This window comes from Prenolepis imparis, unplaced genomic scaffold (assembly GCF_030444845.1).
Source record: "Prenolepis imparis isolate NDT839.2.m4 unplaced genomic scaffold, iyPreImpa1.0 SCAF_9, whole genome shotgun sequence".
NCBI lineage: Eukaryota > Metazoa > Arthropoda > Insecta > Hymenoptera > Formicidae > Prenolepis > Prenolepis imparis.
The window spans coordinates 10,867,042-10,895,037 of NW_028141167.1; the positions used below are offsets into that span (position 1 = coordinate 10,867,042).

General features: G+C 23.9%; 1 protein-coding gene across 1 annotated transcript; it reads left to right on the forward strand.

Annotated features, from left to right (window-relative positions):
- Positions 1 to 8,674: 8,674 nt before the first annotated feature.
- On the forward strand, positions 8,675 to 27,969 carry LOC145940721 (dynein axonemal heavy chain 1-like). Its single transcript, XM_083046188.1, has 9 exons — positions 8,675 to 8,738; positions 8,920 to 8,966; positions 9,719 to 10,058; positions 10,430 to 10,479; positions 24,546 to 24,715; positions 25,147 to 25,421; positions 26,735 to 27,064; positions 27,533 to 27,662; positions 27,730 to 27,969. The coding sequence occupies exons 5-9, from the start codon at positions 24,689 to 24,691 to the stop codon at positions 27,967 to 27,969; spliced, it is 1,002 nt and encodes a 333-aa protein (XP_082902314.1). The 5' UTR covers positions 8,675 to 8,738; positions 8,920 to 8,966; positions 9,719 to 10,058; positions 10,430 to 10,479; positions 24,546 to 24,688.
- The last annotated feature ends 27 nt before the right edge of the window (positions 27,970 to 27,996 follow it).

Consider the following 27,996-nt stretch of genomic DNA (forward strand, 5'->3'; position numbering starts at 1 on the left):
TATTTTTTAAAATAAGAATATGTTATAACATTTAAAATAATATGTTTTAAATAATGTAATATATATTTCCTTAAACTCGATTAATATTTATAACAGCTATCAGCTGATTTCTGTCAAAAAATATTAATCGAGTTTAAGGAATTATATATTATTTTAATTTTTATAGCATATTTTTATTTTAAAATTTAATTGGCAATGTAATGCTTTAATCATCTGATTTCTGTAAAAAAATATTAATGAAGTTTAAACAAACTTTATATAAATACATCATACTTTTTTTAATAAAATCGAGGAATGGCATAACGCGCGCTTGTGTTATTCTAGTCTTTTTCTAAAAAAGACATATTAAGTCTATTCTCGCAAGTATTGTTGCCTCTTTTCCGCAAAAATATTAATCAAAATTTAAAATATTATAACATATTATTTAAAACATGTCATTATTTTATTTAATTTTATTTTGGACTAACTGTCAAACTGCTAACTGCTAACCCTCACGATGACAGCCTCTTCATGCTACAAATATAACACATAAGGCGAATGTCAAAAATATTAATCAAGTTTAAAGTATTATAACATATTATTTAAAACATATTATTATTTTATTTTATTTTATTTTGGACTAACTGTCAAACTGCTAACTGCTAACCCTCGTGATGACAGCCTTTCGATGCTACGAATATAACACACAACGCGAATCGACAGAGAGCCAATCAGCATCGCGGAAAAGCGACAACAATGTCAATAACATGCCTTTTTTAGAAAGGGGATTTTTTATTTACACTTTTATTATTAACTATTATTTACTCCAAAATAAAAGAACACTCTAAGAACAATTAAAAAATAAAAGAACAATTAAAAAATATTATTAATATGTTACATTATTTTATAATAGCGTCTTATATCAATATTCAAAATATAAAAAAAAATTATAAAAACTATAAAAACTGTAAGTATAGAGACTTAAAAAAAATTCGAGATGTTTACAAAATTGTTTCTTGTAATATTGATCCTTTCTAGCACGCGCGGAGGAAAATAAATATAGATAGAAGTTTCATATGTTGATACTAAAAATATAATTTTGAAAAGATTTCAGTAATTAAAAGATATATACATGTTTTAGAATTTTCAAATTTTTCTTAGATTTTTATGTATATATCAATAAAGAACAATTATTGCAAAAAATTTGTTTATTAATAATTGAAATAATTCATATAAAATCATTAAATATGGTTATCCTCAGTTAGTACCTCAATGTTATTCACTGAAGGTACGTAATTCACATATAGTAAAATATATACTACGTTACTTTCTATCGCGAATTGGTAAAATATCGATACCTGATACGTTCTTATCAATTAAGAAAAATTAAGGACATCTACACATAATCACAGATGATATTTTATAAATTATTGAACGTTATACAATATGTAAAACTATCATTGTATAAATAATATTCATTTATATGATATAATATCATTTTATAAATAATATTATTTTATGAATAATAATTTAAGGATAAATATCGTAAAGATATTAAAACTATTAAAAGTATTAAAGATATTAAAACTATTTTTATTGCTTATTTAAAGATTATTAAGATTAAGTTTTATTTAAGATATTATTTGTCTATATTATTTTAAATGTTACTTTGGATTCAGCATTCTCGATTCAAAAATAGTAAATATATTACATTATTTAAATAAGCGAAGAAGTCAAAATCCAATATAAGATATATTTGAATTTAAGCATTGACAAAAAATATTTTTAAATATTGCAAGAAAATACTATATAATTCTATTATTTTCTTGTTTTCATTTCTTCTTTTCAAATAAATAAATTCCGCGAAATATATATGTATATATATATATATACTCGATAAATAATTACCCCGATATGTTTACAAATCATATATTATGAAAATTAAATATTTACAAATAATTGCGAATTATTTATATATAATCATATTTTCTCATAGTTTTGTTTCGATTGCGTTTTGAGAAATAATAATGAGATGACACACGTGCGTACAGCATACAAAAAGCGAACACTAAGTACAGGTAATAATTAAAACATAAAAAAATAAAAGAGTGTGTTTTAAAATATCGAAAAACATTAATGAAATAGTTTTACGAAAGATGATACAAAATATTGAAAAAACATGCGACATAACGTAAGGTATACGATTCGATCCTAAGATTAGAAGACAGTTATTGCCCCTAATGATTAAAACATAAAATATTGAAAGAACACGTTTAAAAATATACAATAACATTAATGAAATGGTCCTCCTTTCGATTATAAAAGATATTGGAAAAAGACGTTATGTAACTTAACATTATGGTATATAAATGAAGACTTTAAAATATTAAAAAAGTAAATTATTGCAATTAATGATTAAAACTTATTAAAATATGAAATAGCGCGTTCAAAAATATTCAAGAACATTAATAAAATAGTTTTCCGAAAGATAATAAAAAATATAGAGAAAACACATGACATAATAACGTAAGGACTCGATTCTAAGGTTGGGAAAACCAACAATTGCCGCTAATGGTTAAAATATTAAATGGAAAAGCACATTTAAAAACAAAAGAAAATGCCCCTCCGTTTTCTTTTCTCGCATTTATGATTTTATGTTAATGATTAAATAATTGGGCGACGAAAAGACTAACCGTAGTGCGAAATTGTTGACTCGTACTAATTAATCAATCTACAATCTTACTTTGCGCATAATAAAATTACGATATATAAATTGCATGTTATTAATTATTGTTTTTAATTCGCATTTATGATTTTATGTTAATGATTAAATAATTGGGCGACGAAAAGACTAACCGTAGTGCGAAATTTTTGACTCGTACTACATAATCTATTTATTTTCTTACTTTGCACTTAATAAAATTATGATATATAAAGTGCATATAATTTTTAATTGTTTTTGATTCGTATTAATGATTTTATACTAATTGCTGAGAAATTGTGAGACGAAAAAGATGAATATAGTAAGACATTGTTGACTCGTACTACTTAATCTATCTAAATATTGAAAATTAAAATTTTTAAACCGCGAACCCCTTACGGCGCGGATTCATTTAACGTATATTAGATCAAAAAGTTAGTACGCTGTTATGCTGATGGTACCATCATAATGTGCAATCAATGTAATGTTAAAATATATGAAAGAATAATTTTTGGCTCGTTTTAAAATATTGAAAATTAAAATGTTTAAACCGCGGACCCCATACGGCGCACAATTATATTACGTGTCTTATACCAAAAAGTTTGTAGGCTGGTATGCTGATGGTACCATTATAATGTGCATATAATGTACTGTTGAAATATATAATAGATTAATTTTTGGCTCGTTTTCAAATATTGAAAATTAAAACTTTTAAGCCGCGATTCCCATACGGCGCACAATTATATTATGTATATTTTATCAAAAAGTTTGTAGGCTGGTATGCTGATGGTACCATCAGAATGTGTAGACAATGTACTGTTAAAATATATGAAAGAATAATTTTTGGCTCGCTTTAAAATATTGAAAATTAAAATGTTTAAACTGCGGACCCCATACGGCGCGGATTCATTTTACGCATAATAGATCAAAAAGTTTGTACGCTGGTATGCTGATGGTACCATCATAATGTGTAGACAATGTGCTGTTAAAATATATAAAAGAATAATTTTTGGCGCGTCTTAAAATATTGAAAATTAAAACTTTTAAGCCGCGAATCTCATACGGCGCACAATTATATTACGTATATCGTATCAAAAAGTTTGTAGGCTGGCATCAGAATGAAAAAAATTTTAACAGCACATTGTCTACACATTATGATGGTACCATCAGAATACCAGCCTACAAACCTTTTGATACGATATACGTAATATAATTGTGCGCCGTATGAGATTCGCGGCTTAAAAGTTTTAATTTTCAATATTTTAAGACGCGCCAAAAATTATTCTTTCATATATTTTAACAGCACATTGTCTACACATTATGATGGTACCATCAGAATGTCAGCCTACAAACTTTTTGATACAATATACCTAATATAATTGTGCGCCGTATGAGATTCGTGGCTTAAAAGTTTTAATTTTCAATAATTTAAGACGCGCCAAAAATTATTCTTTCATATATTTTAACAGCACATTGTCTACACATTATGATGGTACCATCTGAATACCAGCCTACAAATTAGATATTAAGTATAAGTACAATCTGTTTAATTGCTAACGAGCATAACACATTATGTTATTTTATTACGCGATGTTAAACTTGAATAAGCGATATTCATAATTGCAAGAAATATTGATGGACGATCATCGAAATATTACTTAATACATGCAATCGCGTTTAATCTTTAATCAGTCTTCGAAATTTGAAATTAATATGTATATATGTCAGGGTCCGTACATACACGTATAAATGACATACTTGAAATTACAATCACAGTGATTACGAAATCGAAATATTGAATCGTATATAATATAAATTTAAATACACAGTAATAATTTAGACGATGGTTCAAGTACAAAAGTTACAGCCTATAATGGTTTTTGAATTTGGCGCGCGGCGCGCTGAGTGTCGACTTACGTAGTTACTACGTCACGTCCTTCGTCCCTCGCGTCCTCGCGCTTGTCATGGTATCGTTATCAATCGGCTCCGCATTTTTCACGCGTTTTTCCCGTTAAGAATGAATTCCGCGTACAAACGAATGTTGGGAGTATTGAATCGTGCCACGGGCAATTAGCAGGAAGTATTAATTAACTCGTGCGATCACGGTTAATCAACCTACGACAGTCTGCATCCGCCGGGCTATGCCGCTTAGCCGCTTTTTCTCCGAATCGATCGATCTCATTGAACATTCTATTTTTTAAGAGGTATGTATCATTTGGCGTCATTTATTTGTACGAATCGCATCGCGTTCAAGCTTTTGTGCTTTGGGAAAACTATATTTTGTATGTGAGATATTTAATCAATACATAATTTATCGTTTTCAGATGATTGTGTCGCGCGCGAACCGCGCGAAGTTCGCGCCGCATAAAGTGTTGCATTACGTCACGATGTACTACGTCACAGCGTACTACTTCACTACATATCGCGAATATCGAAAGTGGCGGATGGTTATATATTGTCGTTATTTATCCGTTGTTGTTTATGCAATCCGGTGCGTAGTGCGTGCAATCGGTGTCGAGAATGCCGTACAAAGTAACGGGTGATCGTTCTATCGTATTATTTAATGGGGGAAATCGAAATCTGTAATGCCTGGTCGATGGAAATGCATCTCGGCGAACGATTTCCAAAACGACGCAACAATCAACGAGAATATGGCAGCGTTTCAACGACTGGTGAGCAAATTGACTTTATTTACCTGATTATATCATTGTCATTTACCTGAAATATATATGAAAGCATATGAAAATCGCTCATATAATAATAATATAATATTATTTATAGGAACGACTTTCCGAAGCGACGCAACAATCAACGAAAATATAACCGCGTTTCAACGACCGGTGAGTAAATTGATTTTATTTAACTAATTATACCTATCATCGAATTTATATCATCGCCATTTATTTGAAATATATATTAGCCAGCACATAAAAACCGCTAATATAATAATAACATAATATTGTTTAGGATATAAATTGACTTTTGAGATTAGCTCAGAAATAAATTTACATTATACATATATACATATATTTAAATTTATAATATTTTCGATAAGCACTCGCATTAAAAATTTCATAAATATCTTAAAGTTATTCTTCTTTTTTTTTTTTTCAAAAAACGCAATAATATAACATTGGTTAAAAAAATCTATTTTTTAAATTAGCTCAGAAAGAAATTTAAATTATACATTATATATATTTTCAATAAGCATTCGTATTAACAATCTCATGAATATTTTAATGACTTCTAAAAAGTCTCTAATGAAAACGATTCTATAGAATTTAATTAAATGAGATGTGTGAAAAGTTTAACCATTTTAATTACTTATTTGAAAGACATTGAATGCATTTTCATTAAGAATTTGACTCTTGCTTTATTATGTAATAATTTCATATTTACTATATTGGTTCCATCTGAATATTTATATAATTAAATTAAATTAGAGGTGTGATAAGATTAATCATTCTAATTACTTATTTGAAAGACATTGAATGCATTTTCATCAAGAATATGACTCTTCTTTAATTATATAATAATTTCAGTACATTGTCTACACATTATGATGTATTGGTCCCATATTACTATATTGGTCCCATCTGAATATTTATATAATTTAATTAACTGAGATCTAAGATTATTTCAATCATCTTAATTACTTATTTGAAAGACATTGAATGCATTTTCATTTAGAATTTGACTCGTGCTTTATTATGTAATAAATTTATTTTTACGAAATTGGTTCTATTTAAATATTTATATAATTTAAATAACTGAGATCTAAGATTATTTCAATCATCTTAATTACTTATTTGAAAGACTTTGAATGCATTTTCATTAAGAATTTGACTCTTGCTTCATTATGTAATAATTTCATTTTTACGATATTGGTCCCATCTGAATATTTATATAATTTAATTTAATTAGATGTGTGATAAGCTTAATTATCTTAATTACTTATTTGAAAGACATTGAATGCATTTTCATTAAGAATTTGACTCTTGCTTCATTATGTAATAATTTCATTTTTACGATATTGGTCCCATCTGAATATTTATATAATTTAATTAAATTAGATGTTAGATCAATTTAATCATTTTAATTATATATTTGAAAGACATTGAATGCATTTTCATTTAGAATCTAACTCGTGCTTTATTATGTAATAATTTCATTTTTACGATATTGGTCCCATCTGAATATTTATATAATTTAATTAAATTAGATGTTAGATCAATTTAATCATTTTAATTATATATTTGAAAGACATTGAATGCATTTTCATTTAGAATTTAACTCGTGCTTTATTATGTAATAAATTCATTATTACGATATTGGTTCTATTTAAATATTTATATAATTTAATTAACTGAGATCTAAGATTATTTCAATCATCTTAATTACTTATTTGAAAGACATTGAATGCATTTTTATTAAGAATTTGACTCTTGCTTCATTATGTAATAATTTCATTTTTACGATATTGGTCCCATCTGAATATTTATATAATTTAATTAAATTAGATGTGTGATAAATTTAATCATTTTAATTATATATTTGAAAGACATTGAATGCATTTTCATTTAGAATTTGACTCGTGCTTTATTATGTAATAAATTTATTTTTACGATATTGGTTCTATTTAAATATTTATATAATTTAATTAACTGAGATCTAAGATTATTTTAATCATCTTAATTACTTATTTGAAAGACATTGAATGCATTTTCATTAAGAATTTGACTCTTGCTTCATTATGTAATAAATTCATTTTTACGATATTGGTTCTATTTAAATATTTATATAATTTAAATAACTGAGATCTAAGATTATTTCAATCATCTTAATTACTTATTTGAAAGACATTGAATGCATTTTCATTTAGAATTTGACTCGTGCTTTATTATGTAATAAATTTATTTTTACGATATTGGTTCTATTTAAATATTTATATAATTTAAATAACTGAGATCTAAGATTATTTCAATCATCTTAATTACTTATTTGAAAGAAATTGAATGCATTTTCATTAAGAATTTGACTCTTGCTTCGTTATGTAATAATTTCATTTTTACGATATTGGTCCCATCTGAATATTTATATAATTTAAATTAGTTGTTTGATCAATTTAATCATTTTAATTATATATTTGAAAGACATTAATGCATTTTCATTTAGAATTTGAATCGTGCTTTATTATGTAATAAATTTATTTTTACGATATTGGTTCTATTTAAATATTTATATAATTTAAGTAAATTATATGTTTGATCAATTTAATCATTTTAATTATATATTTGAAAGACATTAATGCATTTTCATTTAGAATTTGACTCGTGCTTTATTATGTAATAAATTTATTTTTACGATATTGGTTCTATTTAAATATTTATATAATTTAATTAAATTAGATGTGTGATAAGGTTAATCATTTTAATTACTTATTTGAATAACATTGAATGCATTTTCATTCAGAATTTGACTCTTGCTTCATTATGTAATAAAATCATATTTACGATATTGGTCCCATCTGAATATTTATATATTTTGTGTGCTGCTACAATTTGAATTTTATTTATATGTTACAGATCAACATAACTGACTGTCTTGATAATCTGAGAGGAGGAGGTCTGGGAGACATTGGGCACCAGTCGAATAATCATGGAGTGAGTATTTATTGACTTTATTTAGTTCAATTACTAAATAAAAATTTATAAAATAAAATAAAATAAAATAATAAAATTATTATAAATCAAATAAAAAATAATTATAAATTAAATAAAAATTTAATAATTGTAAATTAAATAAAAATTATAAATTAAATAAAAATTTATAAAATTATTCAACTATATTTCTACTTGCTCTCTATTGTAGGCATGGAAAATAAAATCCAATGCGTACAGTAATAATTTTCTAAAATATTAATTATTTTTGGCGCTATTACAATTTGAATTTTAATTGTATGTTACAGATCAACGTAACTGACGACTGATGATCTTGACAATCTGAGAGGAGGAGGAGGTCTGGGAGAGACGTCGGGCACCAGCGGAGCAACTATTGTGTAAGTATTTATTATTAATTCAATTATTATTAAATAAAAATTTATAAAATTTTTTAATTATATTGCTGTTTATTATTTGTATGCATCGAATATAAAATTTAATGCATACAAAATAATAATTTTTTTAAGTATTAATTATTTTGAGCAGTTCTATAATTTGGATTATATTTATATGTTACAGATCAACGTAGCTTCAATGCAGTTAACTCCGCTATTGTGCATCGACCGGTGAGTGAAAAATTTTTTTATTACAAAAGGTAACGGTTTTGTAGAGATTAGATTGTGTGGAAATGTGTAGATCTAGATTGTAGCTTGTGTATAGACTGTAGATTTTGTAGATAGTTCCGTTACCTTAAAATGAATGGGTTATTAAAGATTAAAAGTATAATAAAGATTATGAATACAGTTTAAGAATTACAGTTTAAGAAAAGGAAAAGAAACATTTTATATAGTAATACATAATATATTCAATCTAATTTATTTTAAAAGAACATACTAACAATTATATTAATTGTATGTGTGATTATAAATTTTAAATGATTAAATAATTATAATTACTTATTATTATAATGTACAGATTTTATATTATATATTTTGTAATCCATTCATTTATGTTGATTGATCATTTGAGTTTACATTAGTTAAAATAAAGTTATATTTTAAAATATATAACATATCAGATATTTTGCGGATATTTTGAGAATATATAATAATATTGGACTAAAAGAAAAAGTAATAGTGATATAAAATTTGCAGAAAAATTCATGATAATATCTTAAAATTTTTAGTACGAATTATGTTATTTTATTTTATTTTTTTTTACTTTTGTGATTCATCGATTGCGCTATCGTGTAATTCGGAAATAAACTGCAAACCGCGAATATATTAAAATTGATTATCGAATTTTCGCGGATTCATAACAAAGAACGTACAAAATTCCTTTTATATATAATATTAATTTATTATAATTTTCATTAAAGGGGGGTGTTATCGATATTATAGAATAGTAATTATTAAGAAATGACAGTTATTACTAATGAAGCACATATGGTGTGCTTGACATCGCCATAAAATTGAGCGATATGATCGGCAATACGACGGTCTAACAATAAGACACAATCGGACGGTAGTGTCGCGCGTTCAAGTGCGGGAGTGTCGTTCAAAGTATCGCGCGTTCAAGTGCGGGAGTGTCGTTCAAAGTATCGCGCGTTATCATCAATCAGCAGACTTTGACTTGAATTATTGGACAATCCTGATCAATCTGACCTGAGAGGAGGAGCAGGACTAGGAGGCATCAGGCACCGGCGGAGCAACTTTGTGGTGAGTGTTTATTATTTATATAATATTTATATAATATGATGTATATGTATAATATTTGACTTGTTATAAATCACGTATTTTTTTACGCATAGATATTATATAATTCTATATATATATTGAATAATTTAAATAAAGGAAAATTAGAGAGAAATAACTCTATATGTATAAATATTATAAAAGTTTTTTATATTTAAAAAAATAATCTTTACAAAATTTATAAAATTATTCAATTATATATACCTATCTACTGATTATTGTACGCGTCGAATATAAAATTTAATGTGTAAAATACTAATTAGATATTAAAATACTAATTAGATAATAATTATTTAAAACGCTGTTATAATTTATATTCTATTTGTATGTTACAGATCAACGTAGCTTCGATGCAGTTATCTCCTCTGCTGTTGAACATCGATTGGTAAGTGATAAACTATTATTTTATTACGAGGTAACGGTTTCATAAATATTTGATTGTAGAGATGTAGATTTAGAATGTAGATTGTAGACTGTAGATTGTAGATAGTTACTATCCGTTACCTCAAAATGAATAAACACACAATTAATTAGGATGAATATTTCAATTTAAAAAAAAAAGATAATTTATATAGTCTTTTTTAAACATTTTCTATTATCGAAGTGAGAATTATCTTATTCATGTTTTCTCATATATTTAAATGCGCTCTTTCTTTCTTCATCTTTTTTAACAAGTTTTAATTATTAGGTGCAATGATTAATTTTTTTGATTGTTTAATGTCGCGATTTAATTATCATAACTTCAAGTTATGACACGTCTTTTTTTAAACATCGGAAAAAAACAAGTGCGCGCTACGCGCATTCTTCGATTTTTTGTTAAAAAGAATATTTAAAAAAAAATAAAATAAAGTTTGTATAAACTTGATTAATATTTTTTCACAGAAATCAGCTGATTAAAGCATTAATTTGATAATTAAATTTTAAAATAATAATATGGTAAAAATAGTAATATATTTAATAGTAATATAATTAAAATAGTATTATGTTGTAAATAATATGTTATAATATCTTCTTCTTGATTAATATTTTTTGATAGAAATCAGCTGATAACTGTCAAAAATATTATAACATATTATTTAAAACATATTATTTAAAAAATTAATAAGCAAATTAACACTTTAATCAGCTGATTTCTGTCAAAAAGTATTAATTAAGCGAAAATTTGTTAATTAAATTTTAAAATAATAATATGTTATAAAAATTAAAATAATAATATGTATTAAATAATATAATATAATACTTAAAATTCGATTGTTATTTTTGAAAACTATCAGCTGATTTCTGTCAAAAAATATTAATCGCAGCTAAGTTATATTAAAACATATTATTTACAACATATATTACTATTTTAATTTTTATAACCTATTATTATTTTAAATTTTAATTAGCAAATTAACGATTAATTTAATTTTAAACTAATAATATGTTATAAAAATTAAAATAATAATATATGTCTTAAATAATGTCATAATTCTTTTTGACAGTTATCAGCTGATTTCTGTCATAAAATATTCGAGTTTAAAATATTATAACATATTATTTACATCATATTATCACATTTTTATGAAATTAATTTAATCTGATATAAATATTTAAAAAAAAATTTTGTACATTTTTTTTATAACGATAATTTTTTTACATTAAATTCAACAATAATATTCAAAGAAATTATAATAAATTTTTTTTCGATGTAACACATAGTAAAATAGATTAATGTATACCTAAATGATAACAATATATATAATTATTATATTATATTTGTATAACTATATATAAAACTAAAAATTATGAATTAAAATTATTCAAATATATATATAATCGCATTTTTAAGAGCAGATGTTCAGATCATTTTAATTAATTATTTGAAAGACATTGAATGCATTTTCATTAAGAATTTGACTCTTGCTTCATTATTTAATAGTTTCATTTGTACGATATTGGTCCCATCTGAATATTTATATAATTAAATTAAATTAGATGTGTGATAAGTTTAATCATTTTAATTACTTATTTGAAAGACATTGAATGCCTTTTCAGCAAGAATTTGATTCGTGCTTCATTATGTAATAATTTCCTTTTTACGATAGTGGTCCCAACTCAATATTTATATAATTTAATTAAATTAGATGTGCGATAAGTTTAATCATTCTAATTACTTATTTGAAATAAATTGAATGCATTTTCATTAAGAATTAGACTCTTGCTTCATTATGTAATAATTTCATTTTACGATATTGGACCCATCTGAATATTTATATAATTTAATTAACTGAGATCTAAGATCATTTCAATCATCTTAATTACTTGTTTGAGTGACATTGAATGCATTTTCATGTAGAATTTGACTCGTGCTTTATTATGTAATAAATTTATTTTTACGATATTGGTTCTATTTAAATATTTATATAATTTAAATAACTGAGATCTAATATTATTTCAATCATGTTAATTACTTATTTGAAAGACATTGAATGCATTTTCATTAAGAATTTGACTCTTGCTTTATTATGTAATAATTTCATTTTTACGATATTGGATCTATTTAAATATTTATATAATTTAAACAACTGAGATCTAAGATTATTTCAATCATCTTAATAACTTATTTCAAAGACATTAAATGCATTTTCATTTAGAATTTGACTCGTGCTTTATTATGTAATAATTTCATTTTTACGATATTTATTTATTTTAAATATTAAAATAATTAAATTAAATTAGTTGTGTGATAAGTTTAATCATTCTAATTACTTATTTGAAAGACATCGAATGCATTTTCATTAAGAATTTGACTCCTGCTTCATTATGTAATAATATCATTTTACGATATTGGTCCCATCTGAATATTTATATAATTTAATTAACTGAGATCTAAGATCATTTCAATCATCTTAATTACTTGTTTGAGTGACATTGAATGCATTTTCATTAAGAATTTGATTCTTGCTTTATTATGTAATAATTTCATTTTTACGATATTGGTCCCATTTAAATATTTATATAATTAAATTAAATTAGTTGAGTGATAAGTTTACTCATTCTAATTACTTATTTGAAAGACATCGAATGCATTTTCATTAAGAATTTGACTCGTGCTTCATTATGTAATAATTTCATTTTTACGATATTGGTCCCATTTAAATATTTATATAATTAAATAAAATTAGATGTGTGATAAGTATAATCATTTAAATTATTTATTTGAATTCATTGAATGCATTTTCATCAAGAATTTGACTCGTGCTTCATTATGTAATAATTTCCTTTTTAAGATAGTGGTCTCATTTAAATATTTATTTAATTAAATTAAATTAGATGTGTGATAAGTTTAATCATTCTAATTACTTATTTGAAAGACATTGAATGCATTTTCATCAAGAATTTGACTCTTCCTTTATTATATAATAATTTTATTTTTACGATAGTGGTCCCATCTGAATATTTATATAATTTAATTATATTAGATGTGTGATAAGGTTAATCATTTTAATTACTTATTTGAATAACATTGAATGCATTTTCACTCAGAATTTGACTCTTGCTTCATTATGTAATAATTTCATTTTTATGATATTGGTCCCATCTGAATATTTATATAATTTAATTAAATTAGATGTTTGATAAATTTAATCATTCTTATTACTTATTTGAAAGACATTGAATGCATTTTCATTAGGAATTGGACTCTTTTTTTATTATGTAATAATTGCATTTTTACGATATTGGTCCCATTTAAATATTTATATAATTTAAGTAAATTAGATGTTTGTTAAATTTAATCATTTTAATTATTTAATTGAAGGACATTGAATACCTCTTCAGCAAGAATTTTACTCGTGCTTCATTACGTAATAATTTCCTTTTTACGATAGTGGTCCCATCTGAATATTTATAGAATTTAATTAAATTAGATGTTTTATAAATTTAATCATTTTAATTATATATTTAAAGACATTGAATGCATTTTCATTAAGAATTTGACTCTTGTTTCATTATGTAATAAATTTATTTTTACGATATTGGTTCTATTTAAATATTTATACAATTTAAATAACTGATATCTTAGTTTATTTCAATCATTTTAATTACTTATTGGAAAGATATTGAAGAATTTTCATCAAGAATTTGACTCTTCTTTTATTATATATTAATTTCATTTTTACGATAGTGTTCCCATTTAAATATTTATATAATTTAATTAAATTAGATGTGTGATATGTTTAATCATTCTAACTACTTATTTGAAATACATTGAATGCATTTTCATTAAGAATTAGACTATTGCTTCATTATGTAATAATTGCATTTTTACGATAGTGGTCCCTTTTAAATATTTATATAATAAAATTAAATTAGATGAGTGATAAGTTTAATCATTCTTATTACTTATTTGAAAGACATTGAATGCATTTTCATTAGGAATTGGACTCTATTTTTATTATGTAATAATTGCATTTTTACGATATTGGTCCCATTTAAATATTTATATAATTTAAGTAAATTAGATGTTTGATAAATTTAATCATTTTAATTATTTATTTGAAAGACATTGAATGCCTTTTCAGCAAGAATTTGATTCGTGCTTCATTATGTAATAATTTCCTTTTTACGATAGTGGTCCCAACTGAATATTTATATAATTTAATTAAATTAGATGTTTGATAAATTTAATCATTTTAATATATTTAATATATTTAAAGACATTGAATTAATTTTCATTAAGAATTTGACTCTTGCTTCATTATGTAATAAATTTATTTTTACGATATTGGTTCTATTTAAATATTTATATAATTTAAATAACTGAGATCTAAGATTATTTCAATCATCTTAATTACTTATTTGAAAGACACTGAATGCATTTTCATTTAGAATTTGACTCGTGCTTTATTATGTAATAATTTCATTTTTACGATATTGGTCCATTTTAAATATTTATATAATTAAATAATTATATATTTATATAATTATTAAATTAAATTAGTTGAGTGATAAGTTTAATCATTCTAATTACTTATTTGAAAGACATCGAATGCATTTTCATTAAGATTTTGACTCGTGATTCATTATGTAATAATTTCATTTTACGATATTGGTCCCATTTAAATATTTATATAATTAAATTAAATTAGATGTGTGATAAGTATAATCATTTAAATTATTTATTTGAATTCATTGAATGCATTTTCATCAAGAATTTGACTCGTGCTTCATTATGTAATAATTTCCTTTTTAAGATAGTGGTCCCATTTAAATATTTATAAATTAAATTAAATTAGATGTGTGATAAGTTTAATCATTCTAATTACTTATTTGAAAGACATTGAATGCATTTTCATCAAGAATTTGACTCTTCCTTTATTATATAATAATTTCATTTTTACGATATTGGTTCTATTTAAATATTTATATAATTTAAATAACTGAGATCTAATATTATTTCAATCATCTTAATTACTTATTTGAAAGACATTGAATGCATTTTCATTAAGAATTTGACTCTTGCTTCATTATGTAATAATTTCATTTTTACGATATTGGTTCTATTTAAATATTTATATAATTTAAACAACTGAGATCTAAGATTATTTCAATCATCTTAATTACTTATTTGAAAGACATTAAATGCATTTTCATTTAGAATTTGACTCGTGCTTTATTATGTAATAATTTCATTTTTACGATATTTATTTATTTTAAATATTTATATAATTAAATTAAATTAGTTGTGTGATAAGTTTAATCATTCTAATTACTTATTTGAAAGATATCGAATGCATTTTCATTAAGAATTTGACTCCTGCTTCATTATGTAATAATTTTATTTTTACGATATTGGTCCCATCTGAATATTTATATAATTTAATTAAATTAGATGTGTGATAAGGTTAATCATTTTAATTACTTATCTGAATAACATTGAATGCATTTTCACTCAGAATTTGACTCTTGCATCATTATGTAATAATTTCATTTTTACGATATTGGTCCCATCTGAATATTTATATAATTTAATTAAATTAGATGTGTGATAAGGTTTATCATTTTAATTACTTATTTGAATAACATTGAATGCATTTTCACTCAGAATTTGACTCTTGCTTCATTATGTAATAATTTCATTTTTACGATATTGGTCCCATCTGAATATTTATATAATTTAATTAAATTAGATGTTTGATAAATTTAATCATTTTAATTATATATTTAAAGACATTGAATGCATTTTCATTAAGAATTTGACTCTTGCTTTATTATGTAATAAATTCACTTTACGATATTGGTTCCATTTATATATTTATACAATTTAAATAACTGAGATCTAAGATTATTTCAATCATCTTAATTACTTATTTGAAAGACATTAAATGCATTTTCATTTAGAATTTGACTCGTGCTTTATTATGTAATAATTTCATTTTTACGATATTTATTTATTTTAAATATTTATATAATTAAATTAAATTAGTTGTGTGATAAGTTTAATCATTCTAATTACTTATTTGAAAGATATCGAATGCATTTTCATTAAGAATTTGACTCCTGCTTCATTATGTAATAATTTTATTTTTACGATATTGGTTCTATTTAAATATTTATATAATTTAAATAACTGAGATCTAAGATTATTTCAATCATCTTAATTACTTATTTGAAAGACACTGAATGCATTTTCATTTAGAATTTGACTCGTGCTTTATTATGTAATAATTTCATTTTTACGATATTGGTCCATTTTAAATATTTATATAATTAAATAATTATATATTTATATAATTATTAAATTAAATTAGTTGAGTGATAAGTTTAATCATTCTAATTACTTATTTGAAAGACATCGAATGCATTTTCATTAAGATTTTGACTCGTGATTCATTATGTAATAATTTCATTTTACGATATTGGTCCCATTTAAATATTTATATAATTAAATTAAATTAGATGTGTGATAAGTATAATCATTTAAATTATTTATTTGAATTCATTGAATGCATTTTCATCAAGAATTTGACTCGTGCTTCATTATGTAATAATTTCCTTTTTAAGATAGTGGTCCCATTTAAATATTTATAAATTAAATTAAATTAGATGTGTGATAAGTTTAATCATTCTAATTACTTATTTGAAAGACATTGAATGCATTTTCATCAAGAATTTGACTCTTCCTTTATTATATAATAATTTCATTTTTACGATATTGGTTCTATTTAAATATTTATATAATTTAAATAACTGAGATCTAATATTATTTCAATCATCTTAATTACTTATTTGAAAGACATTGAATGCATTTTCATTAAGAATTTGACTCTTGCTTCATTATGTAATAATTTCATTTTTACGATATTGGTTCTATTTAAATATTTATATAATTTAAACAACTGAGATCTAAGATTATTTCAATCATCTTAATTACTTATTTGAAAGACATTAAATGCATTTTCATTTAGAATTTGACTCGTGCTTTATTATGTAATAATTTCATTTTTACGATATTTATTTATTTTAAATATTTATATAATTAAATTAAATTAGTTGTGTGATAAGTTTAATCATTCTAATTACTTATTTGAAAGATATCGAATGCATTTTCATTAAGAATTTGACTCCTGCTTCATTATGTAATAATTTTATTTTTACGATATTGGTCCCATCTGAATATTTATATAATTTAATTAAATTAGATGTGTGATAAGGTTAATCATTTTAATTACTTATCTGAATAACATTGAATGCATTTTCACTCAGAATTTGACTCTTGCATCATTATGTAATAATTTCATTTTTACGATATTGGTCCCATCTGAATATTTATATAATTTAATTAAATTAGATGTTTGATAAATTTAATAATTTTAATTATATATTTAAAGACATTGAATGCATTTTCATTAAGAATTTGACTCTTGCTTTATTATGTAATAAATTCACTTTATGATATTGGTTCCATTTATATTTTTATACAATATAAATAACTGAGATCTTAGTTTATTTCAATCATTTTAATTACTTATTTGAAAGATATTGAAGAATTTTCATCAAGAATTTGACTCTTCTTTTATTATATAATAATTTCATTTTTACGATAGTGGTCCCATTTAAATATTTATATAATTTAATTAAATTAGATATGTGATAAGTATAATCATTCTAATTACTTATTTGAAATACATTGAATGCATTTTATTAAGAATTAGACTATTGCTTCATTATGTAATAATTGCATTTTTACGATATTGGTTCCATGTATATATTTATATAATTTAAACAATTTAGATATAAGATTATTTCAATCATCTTAATTACTTATTTGAAAGACATTGAATGCATTTTCATTAAGAATTTGACTCTTGCTTCATTATTTAATAATTTCATTGTTATGATATTGGTCCCATCTGAATATTTATATAATTTAATTAAATTAGATGTTTGATAAGTTTAATCATTTTAATTATATATTTGAAAGACATTGAATGCATTTTCATTTAGAATTTGACTCGTGTTTTATAATGTAATAATTTCATTTTTACGATAGTGGTCCCTTTTAAATATTTATATAATTAAATTAAATTAGATGAGTGATAACTTTAATCATTCTAATTACTTATTTGAAAGACATTGAATGCATTTTCATTAGGAATTGGACTCTATGTTTATTATGTAATAATTGCATTTTTACGATATTGGTCCCATTTAAATATTTAAATAATTTAAGTAAATTATATGTTTGATAAATTTAATCATTTTAATTATTTATTTTAAAGACATTGAATGCCTTTTCAGCAAGAATTTGACTCGTGCTTCATTATGTAATAATTTCCTTTTTACGATAGTGGTCCCAACTGAATATTTATATAATTTAATTAAATTAGATGTTTGACAAATTTAATCATTTTAATATATTTAATATATTTAAAGACATTGAATTCATTTTCATTAAGAATTTGACTCTTGCTTCATTATGTAATAAATTTATTTTTATGATATTGGTTCTATTTAAATATTTATATAATTTAAATAACTGAGATCTAAGATTATTTAATCATCTTAATTACTTATTTGAAAGACATTGAATGCATTTTCATTTAGAATTTGACTCGTGCTTTATTATGTAATAATTTCATTTTTACGATATTGGTCCATTTTAAATATTTATATAATTAAATTAAATTAGTTGAGTGATAAGTTTAATCATTCTAATTACTTATTTTAAAGACATCGAATGCATTTTCATTAAGATTTTGACTCGTGCTTCATTATGTAATAATTTCATTTTACGATATTGGTCCCATTTAAATATTTATATAATTAAATTAAATTAGATGTGTGATAAGTATAATCATTTAAATTATTTATTTGAATTCATTGAATGCATTTTCATCAAGAATTTGACTCGTGCTTCATTATGTAATAATTTCCTTTTTAAGATAGTGGTCCCATTTAAATATTTATATAATTAAATTAAATTAGATGTGTGATAAGTTTAATCATTCTAATTACTTATTTGAAATACATTGAATGCATTTTCATCAAGAATTTGACTCTTCCTTTATTATATAATAATTTCATTTTTACGATAGTGGTCCCATCTGAATATTTATATAATTTAATTATATTAGATGTGTGATAAGATTAATCATTCTAATTACTTATTTGAAATACATTGAATGCATTTTCATCAAGAATTAGACTATTGCTTCATTATGTAATAATTGCTTTTTTACGATATTGGTTCCATTTATATATTTATATAATTTAAACAACTGAGATATAAGATTATTTCAATCATCTTAATTACTTATTTGAAAGATTTTGAATGCAATTTCATTAAGAATTTGACACTTGCTTCATTATGTAATAATTTCATTTTTACGATATTGGTCCCATCTGAATATTTATATAATTTAATTAACTGAGATATAAGATTATTTCAATCATCTTAATTACTTATTTGAATGATATTGAATGCATTTTCATTAAGAATTTGACTCTTGCTTTATTATGTAATAAATTTATTCTTACGATATTTGTTCTATTTAAATATTTATATAATTTAAATAACTGAGATCTAAGATTATTTTAATCATTTTAATTACTTATTTGAAAGATTTTTAATGCATTTTCATTAAGCATTTGACTCGTGCTTCATTATGTAGTAATTTCATTTTTACGATATTGGTCCCATTTAAATATTTATATAATTAAATTAAATTAGAGGTTTGATAAGATTAATCATTCTAAATACTTATTTGAAAGACATTGAATGCATTTTCATCAATAATTTGACTCTTCTTTATTTATATAATAATTTCAGTACATTGTTTACACATTATGATTTTACCATCATAATGTGTAGTCAATGTATTGTTGAAATATATGAAAGAATAATTTTTGGCGCGTCTTAAAATATTGAAAATTAAATATTTTATGCCACGAATCTCGTACGGCGCACAATTATATTACGTATATTGTATCATTTAGTTTGTAGGCTGGTATTCTGATGGTACCATTATAATGTGTAGACAATGTACTGTTAAAATATATGAAAGAATAATTTTTGGCGCGTCTTAAAATATTGAAAATTAAATCTTTTATGCCACGAATCTCATACGGCGCACAATTATATTACGTATATTGTATCAAAAAGTTTGTAGGCTGATATTCTGATGGTACCATCATATTGTGCAGATAATGTACTGTTGAAATATATAATAGAATAATTTTTGGCTCGTTTTAAAATATTGAAAATTAAAATTTTTATTCCGATAATCTCATACGTCGCACAATTATATTTCGTATAATATACCAAAAAGTTTGTAGGCTGGTATGCTAATGGTACCATCATATTGTACAGATAATGTACTGTTAAAATATATAAAAGAATAATTTTTGGCTCGTTTTAAGATATTGGAAATTAAATTTTTTAAACCGCGGATCCCATTACGGCGCACAATTATATTACGTATATTACACCAAAAAATTTGTAGGCTGGTATGGTGATGGTACCAAAATAATCTGCAAACAATACACTATTGAAACTTATATACAATTAATTTTTGGTTCGTTTTGAAATATAGAAAACTAAAATTTTTAAGCCGCGGATCCCATACGGCGCACAATTATATTACGTATATTAAATCAAAAAGTTTAAGGCTGGTATGTTAATGGTATCAACATAATGTGCAGACAATGTACAATTAAAATTTATGAAAAATTAATTTTGGCTTGTTTAAAAATATTGAAAATTAAAATTTTTTTACCGCCGACCCCATACGACGCGGATTCATTTTACGTATATTAAACCAAAAAGGTAGTACGCTGGTATGCTTATGGTACCAAAATAATGTGCAAACAATACACTATTGAAACTTATATATGATTAATTTTGGCTCGTTTTAAAATATAGAAAATTAAATTTTTTAAGCCGCGGATCCCATACGGCGCACAATTATACGTATATTATACCAAAAAGTTTGTAGGCTGGTATGGTGATGGTACCATCATAATGTGCAGGCAATGTACTGTTGAAATATGTATACGAATCATTTTTGGCGCTTTTTGAAATACTGAAAATTGAAATTTTTAAGCCCAGGATCGCATACGGATTCATTTTACATTTATTAGATTAAAATAGTAGTACGCTAATATGCTTATGGTACCAAAATAATCTGCAAACAATACACTATTGAAATATATATACGATTAATTTTTGGCTCGCTTTAAACAATTGGAAATTAAAATTTTTAAATCGCGGACCTCTTACGGCGCGGATTCATTTTACGTATATTAGATAAAAAAGTTTGTAGGCTGGTATGCTGATGGTACCATCAAAATGTGCAGACAATGTACTGATAAAATATATGAAAGATTAATTTTTGGCTCGCTTTAAAATATTGAAAATTAATGTTTTTAAACCGCGGACCCCATACGGCGCACAATTATCAGCTGATTTCTGTCAAAAAATATTAATCGAGTTTAATGTACTATAACATTTTATTTAAAACATATTATTTTATAATAAATGTTAAAGTATTCGACCAAACTAGCAATTGTGCTTTATTTTATAATTTCTATTACATACTATTATTTTAAAATTTAATTAACATATTAACGCTTTAATCAGCTGATTTCTATCAAAAAATATTAATCAAGTTGAAACAAACTTTATATAAAAATATCATTTTTTTTATATAAAATCGAAGAATAGTGCGCGCATTGCGCGATCTTGTGTGTTGTTCTAGTGATATATAAAGTGCGTGTTATTTTTTGTTTTTGACTCGCATTTATTATTTTATGTTAATGATTAAGTGATTGCGCGACGTAAAGGCTAACCATAGTGAGAAATTGTATACTCGTACTACTTAATCTATCTACATTCTTACTTTGCGCATAATAAAATTATGATATATAAAGTGCGTGTTATTTTTTTATTGTTTTTGACTCGCATTTATGATTTTATGTTAATGATGAAATGATTGCGCGACGAAAAGGCTAAAGGTAGTGAGAAATTGTTGACTCGTACTACTTAATTTCTCTACATTCTTACCTTGCGCATAATAAAATTACGATATATAAAGTGCATATAATTTTTTATTGTTCTTGACTCGCATTTATAATTTTATGTTAATGATTAAATGATTGCGCAACGAAAAGGCTAACCGTACTGAGAAATTGTTGACTCGTACTACTTAATTTCTCTACATTCTTACTTTGCGCATAATAAAATTACGATATATAAAGTGCGAGTTATTATTTTATTATTTTTGACTCGAATTTAATATTTTATGCTCATGGCAGAGTAATTGCGTGACAAAAAGGTTGAATTCTTTTCTTTTCTAAGAAAGATATGTAAAATCGATACTCGCATATATATCAAAGTTTATTGTTGTCGCTTTTCCGCGATGCTTATTAGCTGTCAAGATTCACGTTGTGTGTTATATTCGTAGCATCGAGAGGCTGTTATCGCGAGAATTAGCAGTTTGACAGTTTGTTCAAAATAAAATTTAAAAAAATAATAATATTAGTTTTAAATAATATGTTATAATACTTTAAACTCGATTAATATATTTGAAAGTTATCAGCTGATTTCCATCAAAAAATATTAATCGAGTATAAGATATTATAACATATTATTTATAATTTTACTATTTTAATATTAACTATATTAACATTTTACTATTTTAATATTTTAACATATTATTTTAAAATTTAATTACCAAATTAACGCTTTAATCAGTTGATTTCTATGAAAAAATATTAATCGAGTTTAAACAAATTTTATATTATTTTTTAATAAACATAAAACCGAAGAATGGCGCGCGCGTAGCGCGCGCTTGTGTTGTTCTAGTCTCTTTTCTAAAAAAGATATGTAAAATCGATACTCGCATATATCAAAGTTTATTGTTGTCGCTTTTCCGCGATGCTTATTGGCTGTCAAGATTCGCGTGTCGATTGTGTGTTATATTCGTAGCATCGAGTGGCTGTCATCGCGAGGATTAGCAGTTTGACAGTTTGTTCAAAATAAAATTAAATAAAATAATAATATTATAGTTTTAAATAATATGTTCTAATACTTTAAACTCGATTAATATTTTTGAAAGTTTTCAGCTGATTTCTATCAAAAAATATTAATCGAGAATAAGATATTACAACATATTACTTTTTTAATTTTTTAACATATTATTTTAAAATTTAATTAGCAAATTAATGCTTTAATCAGCTGATTTCTATGAAAAAATATTAATCGAGTTTTAAAAAATTTTATACTATTTTTTTAAACATAAAACCGAAGAATGACGCGCGCTTGCGTTGTTCTAGTGATTATAAAAAGATTATTAAAAGACACGTGACTTAACGTAACGTTATGATGTCTAAATGGCGACCCTAAAATTATGAAAAGATTAATTATCGTCACTAATGATTTAAACTCTTTAAAAAATGAACTAACGTGTTTAAAAATATATAGGTGGTGAATGTTGATAAAATGTTCCTCCGTTCGATAATAAAAAATATTTAAAAATTACGTGACATGTCATAACAATATTATCGATTTTAAAATTATGAAGTAATTTATTATCGCCACTATTGCTTTAAATAAACAAGAGACAATAATATGCGAAGTATATATATAACAAACTTCATCGAGATCGAGGATGAGTTTATGCTGAAAATAATATGGAAATGTGAAAAATAATTATTATTATTATGTTAGTAATTGTTATAATTTAAAGACGTAATTATATATAATATAGAAGTGTATCAGAGATTGCACATTTAATGTAAGCATAAAAAATGGATATTAAGAATATTGAAGATAATAGTATGCGGTCTCGCAGAAGAGGTTATTATTCAGAAATTATCACAGGTAAAATTTTTATAATTATTACATTTGCAATTTAGTGGTGATCGAAGCAAGTTTAATTATATTATAATTTTGAATTAATTGTGCAGGAAATAAAACAATTGATCTTCTACCTACTGCTTCAAGAAGAACCAACCTTGTGCGGCAAATCCGCACAGAACATCATAGTCCGATTGTGAAAGATATTAAAATAAAGAAAACACACACTTATCTTGGTGCAGCAGAACGATGGATGACCTTTCCTGACGATAAGTCTATTGTACGCAAATACATAATTATGCAAAAATCTGCTGTTACTGATTTGATTAATATATTTTATTTAATTCATTTTTGTATGTATTCTTGCCAATTTTATATGTAATGTGTTATAGAAATGTTAATTTTACATTAATCATATTTTATAAAAATAAAAGAAAATTTAATCACGTAAAAAAGGGGCTTTGTTATAATTACAAAAATTAAGAATATATAATATTTAATACATTATGGGGCAAAAATTTACATTACTATGCTATTACTTTGATCGATATTTTCTATTTTTATTCGTAATTTATTTGCCTAAAAATTACATGATATTTTATGATTTTTATTATATAACAAAACACAGATTCTCGGTCTCATACGATTTTCTTCGGAAAATATATTCGGTATTTAATAAGTTCTGACGAAATTTTATCTCTTTGAATCAAGGCTTTTCCAGCGGAGACATTTCTACCAAAAGTGCAAATGGAACATACTGTTGGATTAAAGATTCTGCCGCGTAATGTTGAAATGGAAAGAAGGCGAAGAATGTATAAGAATCTCAAAATAGAAGACGCTTTAAAAGCGGAAGGTGTTGAATCGCATGACATGTTGCCACCTGAGAAAATTCGTGCATTGCTTTCTTACGATGAGAAATACGATTTGTACTCCAAAGCAAATTACTTACCATTGGAATTGTTTGACGATGAGGAATATGATTGTAGGTGAGAAATAGGCTTATTATATAATAAAATATAACTAAGTTTGCTTTCTGGAAAACTAATATTATATTTTGAACAACATTTGTCATTATATTTATATTTGTCTAGAGTTTGTGTATAAAGTTTATTAAATAAGTGTGTATAGAATTTATTAAATAAGAAAAATTGCGTACATTTTCACGTATAAATTAAAGATATTAAAATTATAATACATATGACTCATATTAGGATATGTATTAGAATTAAAATTATATGATTAAGAAAAAATAAAATAAATATGCTTCATGTAGAAAGTTAATTAAATGTATTAATAAAAAATTCAAATAAATTGATGTAAATGTTAAAGAATAATGTAAAATGTAATTTATCATTTTTTAATCTATTGCATTATATTTGCATATATTTGACATAATACATTGCACAAATTAATAAATCCAAGATGTTCAGAGAAAAATATGTATGATAAACTGGAAAAGTATTTCTACATATCGTATTATTAAAAATATAGATTATCAATAATGCTTTATCATTTAATTAATTTAAATATTTTTTTATTTAACTTGATTATTTGTTTTAATTATTTAGTTTAAAGCGCTTATTAGTATATATTGCAATTATTTAAAGAATATTGTGTTGTTATATAGAATTATCAAAAGTAAAATATTAATTTATAACGGATGTTCTTTTGTGTAAAAAAACAAGACAATAATTTATAAGTAAGACATGCTTTATTCTACTAGCGGGATTATGCAATGTGAAACATATTACAATAGATATAGTAGAGTAGAATATGTTACAGAAACTTGCAACCCAATTTCATGTTTCTGGTAAATTTCGATGGTAATACATTTCAGAAGCATAGCTTCATACCAGGGAGCAATAATAATTGAGTAAATCATAGCAAATACAGGCTATTAACGCAAGTTATGAGCCGAGTATCATGTTCAAATAAATCTCTGATATTGAAGCTCTTCAAAGCTTTTGTATTACAAATTATTATTATATTTAAGCAAATGTATTTATTCACATGTATACAATAAATTTAAATTTATGATTAGATTTAAAAAAATCGAAATTGATACTTATAATCTATATAAATTAAAATTTGTTTTATAATTTTGTTTAAAGAATAAGGTGCATCTCTTTTATTCTCTCTTAGAAATATGTAAGCGATGATTTCAATAATTAATTGATTTTAATATTAATTTTTTTTATTTTTTTCAAAAATGTCAATTATTATATAATTTAATATCATTAATATTATTTTATTTTAGTAATTATTAATACAAAATTTGCAATATTTTGTAATTCGGTAGAACGGCAGATGAATGGATAAATCTTGGTATTATCGATGGTGTTCGTTACCCGTTACCAGCCACAGTATTTGTTGAGAAAATTGTACACAAAGAACGAATATTCGATCGTGATGACAAAACGCTAAGTAATTTATATAATTGGTTTCCTGCTGCCATTACGGATTACGATAACGAGCGGAAACTCTGGACTGTTCTCACTTTGGATGCCCACAAGCGAAAATTCCTTCTACCTAGAATATACATCCGATTCTTCGGAGAGGATCCCAGAAAATTTGCCCAAAGGATAGCTAATGCCGTCAAACAAAGACAAATTGCTGAAATTAGTATTAGGTTAATCTATATATAATCTATATATATATATATATATATATATATATATATTTGAATATGAATTTATTTAAAGATCTCGATATAAAGCTCTTCCGCGCATTAAAAATCAATCAATGTTTTATATTAATAGGATTACTTAGCATTATTTTACAAAAGAAAGTTTCCTGAATTTTAGATAGTTATATATTAATATAGTTAGTTTTAAATGTTTGAAAATTTTTTAAACATTAAAAAGACTTTAGAATTTTAGAATATATAAATTTTTAAAATATTTTAATGTACGTATTATACTTTAAAATATTTTAATGTAAGTATTATACGTTGTGCCAGAAGTTTTAAATGTTTGAAAATTTTTTAAACATTAAAAAGACTTTAGAATTTTAGAATATATAAATTTTTAAAATATTTTAATGTTTTGAGATCATAATATTTTCACGCGATATAAATGGTATAATTGTATATACATAGATATCACTTTTATTTGGACTGCATGCTAATAGATGGTATGCCAATACTCGATGAAAAACAACAAGATGTTATAATCCTATCAGCTACGCGACAAGGTTCCATGAAATGCGAATCCAAACATCTTTCCAGGGTAGGTACATAACCGTATGTATACTACTTGCTTTCTCTAATTATTGAAATTTCAATGTAACATTTAGCTAATGGACGAAGTTGTTTTGGAATATCGCCACGTTATGTGCGACCTTATGTGGAGACCTCTCATAGAGAAACAACCGGAAATGTTTAATTTTATTATATGGAGAAAAATTAATGACATTCGCGAATTTGACTCAAAGATAGGAAAGATTTGCATAGAAATGGAAGATTTTACAGTATTTATAAAGATCTTTCTAAGATATTCGCGTTTGACTTGCATTTTAATCAAGAATTGTAATTAAAATATTATTATTATATAGAAAACGAAA

Bases quoted from the DNA above. Each gene is read 5' to 3' on its own strand.
- LOC145940721 (XM_083046188.1), top strand. From the start codon at position 24,689: ATGACCTTTCCTGACGATAAGTCTATT. The intron at 24,716-25,146 runs GTACGCAAATAC...CTTTGAATCAAG, and splicing joins TTCCTGACGATAAGTCTATT to GCTTTTCCAGCGGAGACATT. The intron at 25,422-26,734 runs GTGAGAAATAGG...GTAATTCGGTAG, and splicing joins GATGAGGAATATGATTGTAG to AACGGCAGATGAATGGATAA.